At 38.1% G+C, this 14,402-nt stretch overlaps 1 protein-coding gene across 7 annotated transcripts in view; it reads left to right on the forward strand.

The window, feature by feature from the left end:
* The window catches only part of KMT2E (lysine methyltransferase 2E (inactive)), a 67,948-nt gene that overhangs the window by 35,830 nt on the left and 17,716 nt on the right, over window positions 1-14,402 (forward strand). For all 7 annotated transcript variants that reach the window (XM_083819832.1, XM_083819834.1, XM_083819835.1 and 4 more), the window contains 7 exons: window positions 752-964; window positions 2,347-2,477; window positions 3,542-3,659; window positions 3,816-3,925; window positions 4,844-5,105; window positions 7,127-7,225; window positions 13,607-13,771. In XM_083819832.1, the coding sequence (XP_083675958.1) occupies window positions 752-964; window positions 2,347-2,477; window positions 3,542-3,659; window positions 3,816-3,925; window positions 4,844-5,105; window positions 7,127-7,225; window positions 13,607-13,771 (1,098 nt within the window). The remainder of the gene's footprint in view (window positions 1-751; window positions 965-2,346; window positions 2,478-3,541; window positions 3,660-3,815; window positions 3,926-4,843; window positions 5,106-7,126; window positions 7,226-13,606; window positions 13,772-14,402) is intronic.

The following is a 14,402-nucleotide window of genomic DNA, read 5'->3' on the forward strand; positions in this document are numbered from 1 at the left end:
AGTGAAAGGACCCGAAGCACTGCAGAAGAAAATTGTTTAGTGAGGAACAGGCAAGGGGAGAAAAATGCTGTGTGCAAAGCCTGTAATGTTTGAGTTTGCAGCCTTTGCACCTTATTGTAGTAGAAGGATTCGTAAAGCTTTATAAGATGTGAAGCAGGAAGATGTAGCATAGCCCTTGAAGTTGAAAGTGGTATATCAAATCTGTGTGTAATTGAATGGAAGCTGGAGTTCTTTATATTTGTATATGTTCATAAAGTTGAGTAGAAAGAGAGATTTGACCTCCAATTCCTGCACTGTTAGATTCCTGATGCAGGGCAGTTTTGGGAGGAGACAATGTCAGTCTCCATCCTCATCCCGCTAAAAGCCAGAATCCCTGTTGAAAAGGAGTGTATTCCTGAACATCGGTCAATGTTTATGAAATGATGCTGTTTATAAAAGGACAAATGTAATGCTATTGAATTCAGTGGAGTGCTCTTAAATAATACAGAAATTTAAATTGTACTTCCCATAGAGTGAACTTTCCCTTCCTGTAGCAGAGGGAAAAGTGCATGCAAAGTATTGTTATGACAGAACTCAATTATCATAGTTGTTATATATAAATTTAAATCAATGGCATACTCTTGCCTTTTATTTTGTAGCATGTTGTAGATATATTCTGAGTTTCTAGCTTACTAGTGGGAACCTTTCTTTCAATTAATAAATAAGTAAAATCTTAACCTTATAATAACTAGTTGCTTACTCTAATTTATAGGGTTCAGCTCCAGAGATTGATCCTGCTGACAGTTCAAACTTTGGATGGGAAACTAAAATCAAGGCATGGATGGATCGTTATGAGGAAGCAAATAACAACCAGTACAGTGAGGGTGTTCAGAGGGAGGCACAAAAAATAGCTCTGAGATTAGGCAATGGAAATGACAAAAAAGAAGTCAGCACCAGCAATCTGATTTTCAAACCTCCAGTAGAGGTAAGGAGCTGTGCCACATTGTGTCATTGTTTGTTGTGTGCTTATACCATGACAAAGATAATCATTTAGATGCCTTAAAAATAAACAAGTAAATAAGTTCACATTCATTTCCTCTATCTTGTCTCACCAGATCTAAGCATCAGAGTTACAACAGCTTTTTCAGAGTTTCTAATTGATATTCATACATGCTATATCACTCCTGATTATAATCAAACTTACGTACCAATTTTCATAAAATAGTTAAAATGCTATACTAAGCCTGAAACCTGAATTGTCCTTTAAAATGTTTGTTGTGGAAGGAATAACACAGTAAACTTCCTTGTTACCGTTTGTCTGATGTGTAAGGAATATCAGGAATGGTTAGAGTAGAAAGAAGCATCAAAATTTGATATTTTTTCTACTATTTGTATCAACATGTTAATTGCATGTGTTTTTTTGAGATGTGGTAAGTCTGTTCTGGATTTTTAGATATTTAGATAGAATAGAATTTCATTTTCATCATGAAGGATGTTGCTGATGGTAGGTGGTATCCCAGTACTGATGTTTGACTCTGTACTCTTGTGATCCTGTAATTTCTAGTTTATGAAGAAATTGTGCAATGTCTTTCTGTCTTTGACATCAGTTAATGATGAGCTTAAAATCAGAGCCATATAACAGACCTTAGCATTTTGTAGCAGAAATCTCAAGGAGTAGTTACTGTAGCAGATTAATAGAAGCATCTTTGCTTCTTTTCCTCAAAGACCATCATGGCATATGGGACAGCCTCCTTAGAGGAATATCCCTGCTTACAGAGCCTTTTGCCTACATAGAGGCTACTTCCTTTTTGATTGACGGTGACAGTTTTGAGAGTTCACTAATTGTCAGGGTATGTATTGGTTTTTAATTAAAAGACATCCTTCCATCTAAAGATACGGAAATGAGAAATTTGCAAACTTTCTCAGGTTTCTTTTTTATTATTTTGATATTTTCCTGTTCTGTTTTTTCCTTGAATGAATCATGGATGTCCTTGTATGTTTGCATGTTCTGTTTTGTTTGAAGGAATTGAAGCCTTTTGAAAGCATTATGCAAATGAATGCAGCAGTCAACGTGTGCTGACAGTTAAATGTACTGTGGGATGTAATACTTGAATTGTGAGAACATCTGTATGCTGTGATTTAGCTGTACTAGGAATACAGGGCTAAGGCATTTTTTGAATCTAAGTTTGTAACTAGTTGCATTGGCATGGGAACAGGGCGGTTTGATCAAATTAGTCTGGAGGTTTAATTACAACAAAATTTTCAGTTCATATAGCGGTGTTCAGTGGTTGTGAAAGTATGATCTGCTGTTAATAACTTTCCACCCATTTTTGCCATTATTTCATAAATTAACTTCTGTCTTTATAGAGTTACGTGCAAAAAAACAAGAAAATTTTAAAAGCTGCCAAAGACTTGCCTCCTGATGCACTTATTATTGAATACAGAGGAAAGTTCATGCTCAGAGAACAATTTGAAGCTAATGGATATTTCTTTAAAAGGTTTGTTTATTTCAAATACGTTGTAATAAGGTAACTACTAAATGCTCTTTTGCCAAACTTGTGCCTAAGATACAAGTGGGTCTTGATTACCGGTGGTGCCTTTCATTTACTTGTTGTCTGATTAAAAATAATTGCAGCTGGTATCTGGTGTCCTCCACTCTCTCGTGGATATCATTATAGCTCTCTTCAGGAAATAGTTTCTTCTTTCTTTGTTCTTACCTGGCTAAAGGATTCCTGCGTTCTCAATTATGTAGATATGCACCTTAACCCAGGGATTGACGGGTCCTGCCATCGTAAAATAAACAGGAAAGTAGTGGTAAAGACTTTTTTTGAGAGAGAGATTTTAATTCTATCAGGGTAAGAACAGAATTGAACGCAAGTCAACATGGGCTTTTTAACTGCCATGGTTCTCGAGTTGGTAGGTTACAGAGTAATGCATGGCTACTTCCTTCTTCCTGCAGATCGTTGTCAGTGCTGCCGTTAACTGCAGGGACACAGGCACTTGGGACATTGCAAGAGGCTTGCTGGTGGAAGCGAGCGTAGAGCTTTTGCTCAGTAAAGACAGGAGGACAGGAGGGTTCCCAGCGCCTGTAGTAGCAGAACTTAAAGTATGTCTTGGCAGAGTGTTTAGATGCCCAATTCCTTCAAGAAGGCTGGGTGTTAGTGGTATCACAAGATCTAGACAGGGTGAAGTGGTTGTTTTTATTTTTTGAGGTGATTCTGTGAGGCACCTACATTTCTACTGGAGTTTCATTTTAGAACCTGTTACAAGAAAAGCTTAAGAAAGATGTAGATTCTTTACCTTGCCTCTTCCATGTTTAGCGTTTGTTCCTCCCTTTCAATCCCATGCAGAAGAATTGCATTTAGGGCTGTGACTCAAACTTTCGGTAATCTGAAAATATATTTGGAAAACATGAAGCTTCAAATACAAATGGGTCATTCTCAGATTAGCCCGCAAATTCAGCATATCTTGCCAACACTATTTCACATTAGTTAATTTTGTATCAAACAGGCTGTATTTAGAATTTTTAAAAAAGCTCTGGTTTTTCTTGTCTGTTTTTCAGGCCATACCCATTTGTTTTGTTTTATTCCAAATTCCATGGGCTAGAAATGTGTGTTGATGCAAGGACTTTTGGAAATGAAGCTCGATTCATCAGGCGTTCATGTACACCAAATGCAGAGGTGAGCATATACATGAAGTTAAATTAAGCTTATTTACGTTCAATGTCCCCTTTCCCTTAATTTTTTCCAACTGATAATTTGAGCACTTTTTACAATTTCTATACAACAACAACAGTAAAACTTCATTGCAGTAAAATAATGTTCTCTTTTACATAGGTGAGGCATGTAATTGAAGATGGAACGATTCATCTTTATATTTACTCCATCCATAACATTCCAAAGGGAGCAGAGATTACAATAGCATTTGATTTTGATTATGGAAATTGGTAAGTATTTGAGCACACTGTTCATTCAATAACATTTAATGCCTGTTAAGTTGTGATGCATTCAGGATGACCTTGATTTTTGTATCATTTACTACTTTGTGTGCATTAATAATGCCATGCTCCTTGAGTACTTATTTTTGCAGTGAATAGTGTATGTTTAGGCAGGGTTTCTTCTATATTTTTATTACGGAATATCTGTTGCTAATTTTAGCAATATTGTAGTTACCTATTAGTAATGCAGATAATAGGCAAACTTGGGTCAATATGAATAAACATGGACTATGAAAACTTCTCTGTATATAGGTGCCCCATATTGTGGGGAGAGCAGAAAAAATCTGGAACTACACAGTAATGCCCTATTTCAGAGTGGATCTGTAGTATAACGTTGGGAAGATGGTGTCTGGAATTTAGCTACAAATAGGGGATTAAGAACATTGAAAAATATTGAATGCTTAGTGCCTTAAATTCTGTAACATAATAAACGTTTTTTTGAATATAACTGCTGCTCCTTTTATGATCTGGGGAAAACTGTAGTAAACTGCCATTATTTGTAAGAATTCCTTTGAAATGATAAAGGAAACTATCACTTAAGTTCTGCTTACGTACAAAAGATCTGTTATTTAGTCACCTCTTTGAAATGTGATGGCAAAATAAGGCTTTTGAGGCCCATGTAGACCTTATTATAAAGTAAGGTGTGTCATCTCGTAATGATTTCTCTTGGCTAGTAGGAAGTGTTCTAGAGCACTGGTACATTGTGCAGGAACATCTCAGCTGACACCAGCTTCGAAAACTGAAGCATTGAAGAGTATAAGTCTATACGTGAAAATTATCAGCCTATGTGTTAGTTACAGTTTTAAAAAAAAATCTCTGCTGTACAGCCTAATCAAAATATGCTTTCTTGGATTTATTTACTTGTAGTAAATACAAAGTGGACTGTGCTTGCCTCAAAGAAAATCCTGAATGTCCAGTCCTCAGACGTTCTGAGCCTACCGAAAACATCAATACTGGATATGAAACCAGAAGGAAAAAGGGAAAGAAAGAGAAAGATGTTTCAAGAGAAAAGGAGACTCAAAATCAGAACATCACATTGGACTGTGAAGGAGGAGCCACCAAAATGAAAATCACCGATAATAAGCAGAGGAAACTTTCTCCCCTCAGGCTCTCCATTTCTAATAATCAGGTATTGACACGGAAATGATTAGGAAGCAAAGCTTTTAAACACAAATATTCTAAAACTCTTGTGTAGTCACTAAAATAATTTTAATAAGTCAGTGAAAAAGGGATATGTGGATTTATCAAGAAAAACAAAATGATGAATAAGCTGTTTAGGTCTTTTATATTATTCCCAGTTTTACTTAATGTTTGATTGGATTTAAATATTTTGGTTCCCTTACCAGTTTTAACTAGACATTTTTTTCCTCCAAATTTCTTTGTGGATCTCTGATGCAAAAGCCTCATGTCATGCTTTCAGGAGCTCCCAGGCCATCATGAAATGTAGATAACCAAAAAGCCACGTTACTCAGAAGTGTAATATATTAAAACATAACAATAAATAATACTGCTCCTCTAACAAATAAAACTTCAGCCCAGCATATTGAGCGTTGGCTGCAGCTGTCTTGTAACTTGATAAGGAATTTAAATAGAGTTTAGAGAGATGGGAGGAAGAAGATACGTTTTGAAGTTAGTGTGGTAAAGCTACTTGGTAATACCATGGTAGTCAATTGTTAGATCTGTCTTTTTTAATGTCAGTATGAAGGAACTAATGAGAGAGAGATCCATGAAATTAATTATTAACTTAGCTTTGCAGAGCAGCTGTTAAAGAAGTATTTCGCATGAGAGGATTGTTGCCTTGGTAACTATCTTTGTTGTTGTAGGGAAAATGCAATTTAAACTTTCTTTGAATGTGGTGGCTTGTGATGATGATTTAAGGGGAGAGGGGGAGAGTTTTTGTTCTGGGAGGAGAGATTTTCAAGTTTTTCATCTTTCAGTGTCACTAGGAGCAAAGGAAATACAGTGAAAATGAGCATGTTTGACACCCTTCCCCCCCAGTTTTCATAAGACAATCACATCGTTCTGTGGTTTTAGTAGCTACGTTGGTTTAAAATGCTTGGAAGTCCAGAAGGCATGGCGTGTGACTGTTAAAAGTGATCTGCAGAGGCAATATTTAAACTTTCCAATCTTACGTTACTTTTTTGTTGCTTTTTAACTGGTATTTGGAACCTTCTCCTGGGCTTTTAGCACAGCATATAGTGCTTTGACAGAGCAGTCACAGGAGAACTCAATGTTTTTTCCAAACTGAACTTAACAATAAGAATTAAAGAATTAAAACAATAAGAATTGTGAGGAGAATAAAGCTGTTAAACTGTGTATATAAATATAGAGGCCCAGTCAGTCAATTGATACCTTCTTTCCTGTGACGAAATACATAACGTTAAGGTAAAAGAAAGGATATGGGCAAATGTGTTAAAGACAAATGCTAAGGAGTTCTGTCTAGTCACCTAATCAAAAGGTAAAATTGCATGTAGGGCTAACAAACTTAACCCTCAAAACTACTCTTTTGTGTTCTTTTCTTAAACCAAATAACCATTATTAGTTAGCTAAATTTTGTTTCTCTGTGGCATGGCACTGTTATTAAACTATAGTGAGATTGTAAATGGAAAATGTCACTTCAATGAAATACACTCTGGAGCTGAGAAGAAATTCCATATAATAGTATGTTAACTTCTCCCTTTGACATGACAACATTCGTTGTACATCATTATAATGCCTTTTTTTTTCCAACGGATGTATAATGTAAGCTCCTAATTCTTTTAACTCGTTAAGAAGTGGCTGGATCAGTGGCCAGTGTTAGTGCCCAAAAGTTTCTGTTGGACTGCAGGTTTAATTCTAATAATCTGGGGGGTTGGGGGTGGGTGGGTGGCTGGGGATGGGACACCAAAATTTCAGTAAGATCAGTATGCTTAAGAAAAAGATACAGATGTGTCTAAGCTCAGATTGAAAAAGATCTAGTCAAGTGGTTATATTTACAGGTTTATGCAAAGGTACAAGTGGATGTCAGCTTTTTTACATTTTATCTTGATATATTGGCTTGGTTACTTTTGAAGTAGTGATCTGAGGATTCTTGGTTCTGTGTAGCTTTTAGTATTCCCTAGTTTGCAGGAGTAGTGGAGCTTCTGTAAAGCAGTCATTTCCATCTTTCAGGAGCCAGATTTTATTGATGATATAGAAGAAAAAACTCCCATTAGCAATGAAGTAGAAATGGAATCAGAGGAGCAGATTGCAGAAAGGAAAAGGAAGATGGTAAGTTGGGAAGCAAGTAGCTGCCTAAAGTTGTCACTAAGGCTTAGTGACACCTGCTCTTCCCATGCTAATTGCTGCCTTTCTGTAGGCGTTTAGAATCTGAGTATATATGAAGTCAGATCCTTATATGATCTTCAACTTCAAATGCAAGGCTTGCTATTTGAGTGAGAGCATTTCATCTGGCTTGATCATTGCTTTCTGACAAAAATCTGCTTTTATCTTCAAATGTATATAACTTCCTATTGCTTTAAAAAAAAAAAGTCTGTAGAAATCAAGTAGAATTGATTTTCTTCACTCCTTATTATTGCACGTTATTTTTAATGGCTGTTTTATAAATGGTACTAATTTTTTTTTGAGTTCCCAACTTAAAAAGCATCAGAAATCCTTAATTTTCAGAGGTTGGTATAGAACAGTGTTATGAACACTGGTATTATAAAATGTGCTTTTGTGTTGGGCATTCAAAATGTGAGATGCTTCAAATAGATTAAATCAAAATCTTGACCAAGATGCATAATGCAATACTAGTATTTGGAACATTCTAAATGCTATCATTTTGCCTATGCTCACTTTTTGTATACAATTTTTATTTGGAAAACCTTTTTCTTCTAACACTTCACTGCTCATGACTTTAAAATGTTCTACTTGTAACCACTCTTCTGAACAGACTTATTTTGCTTCTTTGTACAAGAGCATATCCAGATATGTGCAGCTTTTGCACATGCATTAACTTAGTAGGGAGAGAGATGAAGTCTTTCAGAAGTACGGTTCAAGACTTCTAACTTGCACCTGTTTGAGTGTCAAAACCAACTATTTTCTTGGCCATGAGTTTGTTGTAAAGACGATCTGTCACTTTATGAATATTGCACACTGATTCAATTCTAAATGCTACTTCGCATGTCTCAGGTAGGTTATCTTATTTGCAAGTTCTCTTTCTGTATATTTCATTTTAACTTCCTTAACTTCCATTAATAGTTAACTGTTTATGTAGCAATTCAGATCTGAGTTGGTGTCTTATAGACTAGTGTTGGTAGGCTTGCCTTCTATGAAGCTGTCAACCCAAGTCAGACTACAAACAGCAATGATTGAGCACAAGTTTGGCAAGAATTTATTGCTAAATCCACCAAATGTAAAAAGACAATTCTGATACTTCCCTCCCCACCCTACCAAAACAAACAAACAGCCAACTCTGGGGCTGTGTTCTGATGGTAAAATATAAAGAAACGTGCCTTTGTATTCTCTTTAAGAACTGGGTGTTTGTAGTAGTAATACTGTTACCCTGTATTAAAAGGAAAGCATCATATTCTCGTGTTTTTGTGTAACTGTGTGTGCCTGTGCTTAGATGTGTGTTAATATGGAAAACCACTTGCAATTAAGTACATAGACTTAGATGAGTTGCTGTTCTTTCTAGACCTTTCACAATTCTCGCTCGCTGTCCTGCTATTTTTGATACAGTTGTACCTGAATTGCACGGACTTGGGTGATGATTAGGCATGTCAGGAGAGCTAAAAATTTCAGAGAGGAAACATTGTCAACATTTTTTCTTGTTGTAATTTGTTATACGAATGTACGTTAAATAATCTCTTTTTTTTTATCTTTTCTGACTTGAAGCTAAACACCATATAGTAGCACAGAAGGATAAACAAGAAAGGGAACTGGTTTTAGGGAGGAGAGAGTAATTCAGAGGTGTAGTGAATGGATGTTGTACATGGTGAGTTGGAGGTTGGTGGGGGAGGAATGTGGAAACAAAGATGAACATTTAACATCTTTCTGCTGTTGAATCAACAGTCTAGGAAATGTTATATTAAAACAAAGGGAAGTTGGCCTTCAATATAAGGTTGGCCATGCTGCCTGCTGCCTTACTCCCCCACCTCCCCCATCTTCCCTAACAGGTTATTTATGCTACACACAGTGTGCGATAAGGATTATTATCCTTTCGCTTTCCTTGAAGTTAGTCTTGTTTTTGTTTTCATATACTTAAGAACTGAAAAGTAAGTCATTAGACCTTCTACCTCTTCTTTATCTTACTGACACTTTTTTTCACTTTTTCAACTTCTTCGTTCCAGTGTGTTCTCTGTTGGTGAATTTAAAATTGAATAGTATTCAGTTTGATCCAGAGACTATATGCCATTATGTAATTCCTTTATCTCTATTGTATTTATATCATGCTGTGTGTAGTACAACACTGTTTTGTCATTGAATTAGTGTTTGCTTTTTATTCTCTCCTGGATTTAGCGTATGATTACCTGCCAAGAGCTATTTTGTGCATAAAGACTTGAAATGACATTTAAAGTACTTCTTGTCTGCAGCTTAAGGCAATTGCTGCTGTGGCATCTTTCCTCTTGGTACAATCACAAGATCAGCATTTCAGTTGTGTGACATTATTCAGTGTTGCTCATACCAGATGTCCTTTCAACACATTTAGGACAAGTGTTCATCTTAATGTCCTGTTAATTACTTGGTATATTCAAAAGGATGTTTCATCAAGTCTGTAGACATCCATCTTTGATTTTGATATCTGAAAGTTATTAGGCTAATTATTTCTTTGGCATTGTTTTAAGATTCAAAATGACAGTGAGAGTTTTGTTCCATTTGCTGAACTGTCAACGTTATTTTAAAGCTTTTCTCTAAAGTTTTTATGACAGTTGACCATTGCACCTGCTTTTTCATCAGTGTAATTGGATGATGTGCCATCCAAGTGGTAGGTAGCTCATCTGCTTTATCTAATGGCACTGCAGGTAACTGCAGTCTTTTTCAAATCTAACCAGGTTCTGCTAGAGTGCAATTAGATGATTTTTTTGGTGAAGTTAGAAAGTAGATGGTGAGAAAATGAATTATTCGCACTAGAGAGGAATTACTGATAATTAGCATTAGCATGAGGCAGCTAGTTTTGGCCTTGAATTCTCGCTTTAGAAGGCTTTACACTCCTGCTGTTCCGTGACCTGTTTACAGATTTTTGCCATTACGGGGTTTGTCTCTTGAATGCGTATGAATTCTGCAACTTAGTTCTTTTTCTTCATGAAAGCATCCTCTGGATCTTCTGAATAATTCGTATCAGTGTTGCATAAAAGCTTCTGCTTTGTTTCCATGACATTTTACTTTGCCCTCTCAGCTGTTAGCTGTGAATGCGTGCAGTACTTACGCAGAAGGGGGTAATGGCAGGCACAGGCAGATGGGGAGACGAGTGGCTGGAGAGCAGCTCTGCAGGAAGGGGTTTGGGGGGTGCTGGTGACAGCATGCCCCAGCAGCCAAGGGGTTGGGGTGCATTAAAAGCACAGGCAGCCAGTGATTCTCCTGCTACATTTATGGTTGGTGCAGCCTCACCTTGAATATTTGATGCGGTTCTGGGCTACACGATAGAAAAAGGACATTAAAGTCCTTGAAAGCCTCTAGAGGAGGGCAGCAAAGCTTGTACAAGGGCAGGAAGGCAGGTCCTGTGAGGAGGGGCTGAGGACACCCGGAACAGGAGGCTGAGGGGCGGCCTCACTGCTCTGTGCAGCCTCCTGAGGAGGAGACGTGCAGGGGGAGGTGCCGGTCTCTGCTCCCAGTAACCGATGACAGGATGCAGGGGAATGGCACAGAGCTGCACCAGGGGAGCTTCACACTGGACGTCAGGAAAAATTTCTTCGTTGTGAGAGTGACCAAACACCGGAACAGGTTTTTTACAGAGGTGGCTGATGCCCCATGTCTGTCAGTGTTGAAGTGACATTGGGGTAACACGCTTAATATTTTCTTTAAGTAATAACTAGCTCTGCAGTGGTCGGGCAGTTGGACTTGATAAATTTTGAAGGTCCCTTCATGAAACTGTCAAAAACTGCAGTGGAATCTTTGGACTACAATATAGCACACGACAAATAGCACATAAGTGCCTGTGGAAAGCGAGCAGTAATCACTTGTTTTTTGTTGCCTTCTTAAGCAAACTTCAGGCTGCTTCAGCATATTTACCTTCTGTTAGTAGGGTGACTTTATTGAGAGCAGCCCTGAAGAGGAGGCCCTGGGAGTGCTGGTGGATGAGAAGCTCAACATGACCCAGTAATGTGCGCTTGCAGCCCAGAAAGCCAACTGTGTCCTGGGCTGCATCAACAGAAGCGTGGCCGGCAGGGCGAGGGAGGGGATTGTGCCCCTCTGCTCTGCTCTCATGAGGCTCCTCCTGAGGCCCTGTGTTCAGCTCTGGGGCCTTCAGCACAAGAAGGACATGGAGGTATTAGAATGAGTCCAGAGGAGGCCATGAGGATGACCAGAGGGCTGGAGCAGCTCTCCCATGAAGACAGGTTGAGGGAGTTGGGGTTGTTCAGCCTGGAGTAGAGAAGGCCGCAGGGAGACCTTACAGCGGCCTTCCAGTGCCTGAAGGGGGCCTGCAGGAAAGCTGGGGAGGGACTCCTTGTCAGGGGTGCAGCGATAGGACAAGGGGGAATGGCTTTAAACTGAAAGAGGAATAGACATCAGAAAAATTCTTCACTCTGAGGGCGGTGAGGCCCTGGCACAGGCTGCCCAGAGAAGCTGTGGCTTGCCCCATCCCTGGAGGTGTTCAAGGCCAGGCTGGATGGGGCTTTGGGCAGCCTGGTCTGGTGGGAGGTGTCCCTGCCATGGCAGGGGGTTGGAACTGGGTGGTCTTTAAGGTCCCTTCCAACCCAAACCATTTTGTAATTCTATGACATCCCTAACTCAGAATCATTCACCACAATTTTATTAACCTGAAAGGAGGATGAGTACTATGTTAAAAATAAGCCTGATATTATTTTTAATTTTGGGGAATTGTAGCAAACCACTATTAACTAATAATTTACTAATTTATGAAAACTGCGTTCAGATGTTATCAGGTTTTTTTTCAGTAGTGAAACTTTTTTTTCCCTAAAATTGCAGATATGTTCTTTAAATTACTGTTTCATTTCTTCTTTATTTATATTTTCTGGGTGTGACAGCTCCACTGATGCTCTCCTTTCCTCAGATAATTATATACTGTTTGTTGTTTTTCCTTAAGGTGGGGTGATGATAATTTGGTCAATGCAATGTTTTAGAAAAAGGAATCTAACTTGAGAAGCCTGTCAAACAGTATACTTGCATTGTGACCTATGGAAACAAAATTGTATTTGATTAGGATAACAGATCAGATTAAACCGAACTTCATAAATTAATTTGAAGGTGGCGCACCAAAACTGCATCTGCCCAGGCCTTACAGAAGTTAAGGGGGAGGGATTTACTTTCCTTTTGGTCAGTATTTCTAGAAATGTCAGTAGCAAAATTAGTAAGACTTGTATTTTTAACTCTACTTGACATCAGAAAGTAAAATCTCTTCATGTTAATAATTTGCATTTTAATATGAAATCTGAAGAATGACAGCATGAGCTCTGGTTTTAACATACTGCAGTGTCTTGTGATGCTCAGTGGGCACTGTTGGATATGCTGCTCTTGGTCCAAATGACATACTGGCACTTTTCTGTTTGTTTTTGGGTGCTTTACTTTGGTTTGGTATTCTTACTGAAGTAAAACCATATGGAACTACGTTACAGCGTGGTTGCTGTAGTAGTTACAGATGTAATTATTATTCCGTCTCCATCACGAAGGTTGCAAATAATGGAAGTTTGCATGTGTTTTACCATTCAAACAAAGGCAGGCTCAGTGGCAAAAGCAAAACTGGGTTCCTCATTCACTCAAAAGAGCAATATACTTACAGGCATTCTCTTTGATGCAAACACGCTGTTGCTATCTATGTACTCTTGCTGAGCTGCAGGCATTGAAAATAAATAAAACTTGTAATAGAGCCCTCGATTCTGCAGCATCTGTGCTGTCTTAAGCAGAGCTCTGTGCAGATAGGGAGCTACCTCTTTAATAGGACTAGACTTTAATTACTGATTGACAGAAAATGTAACTTCTGTGGGTGACCCAAAGTTATCTTTCTTTGAATTAGTGATTCTTGGATGCTGGTTGCATATTTTGATATACTTTATGGCACTTTGGAAAATCGAGTCAGAGAGTAATGAAGCTTTTTGTTGTGGTACTACTGTGTGTATAGTAAAATTTCATGGTTTTGGTCATGAGCATTTCATTGCGTTTTAAATATTACACGTGGTTGTAAGTAACCCAGCGATGTGTGTTCTTATGTTTGTAGGCCAGTGGTATACTAGTAAATGTCTGTTTAGTAAGTTCTTTAATCTAAAGCAGGACCCTCTCTTGTTTGTCACGGTTGATGAGAATGCAAGCCTTTCTTCAAAAGTCTGCAATAATTGCAGTCATTCTAACATCTCCCTCTCCTCTGAGCTTTGCTGAAAGTGATCTGCATGTCAACATACACTGTACATGTTCTGAAGCACTTAAAAAATCACAGTATTTACAGATGTGAAAGATTGACTGAAATTTGATGATGATTGTTATTAAATCCATCAGACAAGAGAAGAACGGAAGATGGAAGCTATCCTGCAAGCTTTTGCCAGACTAGAAAAAAGAGAAAAAAGAAGAGAACAGGCTTTGGAAAGGATCAGCACAGCAAAAACTGAAGTTAAATCAGAATGCAAGGAAGCACAGATTCTCAATGACACTGAGTTTATTCAGGTATTTACCTGGAACTTTTATTTTAAAGCTGGCTTTTTAAAAGGCGATGTTGATCAGTTTGGATGTTGATCTGCACTTTAAGATGTATGAAACTTTTTATTACCTGAACTCAAATATATTTTACCAAAATCTGGATAGGACTTTGACATCATGTTTTCTGTTGACCCCACCCCACCCCTCAGGTAAATGTTAATAAAATTTAACAAGGAATTTCAGTTACATTGGTTTATGTGAGAGTGCGTACACACAGAGCTACTATATAATTCGGTCTGTCTTTGAAGTTCAAGGTGGGAGGTGTTTACTGATGCTCATTTTATGCACAGGAGTTGGTTTTCTTCAGGCACCCTCCATAACCAGTAGAGAAAGGCTTGTTCTTCCAGTGGGTTATTCAGAAGAGGTTGTAGTCTTTTCTTTCAAAGGAATTATTAAGGCTTAGTTTGTTCTGAATCCTTCTTGCAGGCCATCCTTAATACATAATAAACAATTTTTCAGTCTATTGTTGCTGGATACTAGTTCTCCTTTGCAAATAATCCCACAGATTCTCAGTTTGGGTTGTTTCCATGGATAGTATCTGTCAGCTTGCTGTTAAGTCCCTTATGGCAATTCTAAACACTCAGCAAACTGTAAGTTA

The sequence above is a fragment of the Anser anser genome (assembly GCF_964211835.1).
Source record: "Anser anser genome assembly, chromosome: 1".
Taxonomy (NCBI): Eukaryota; Metazoa; Chordata; class Aves; order Anseriformes; family Anatidae; genus Anser; species Anser anser.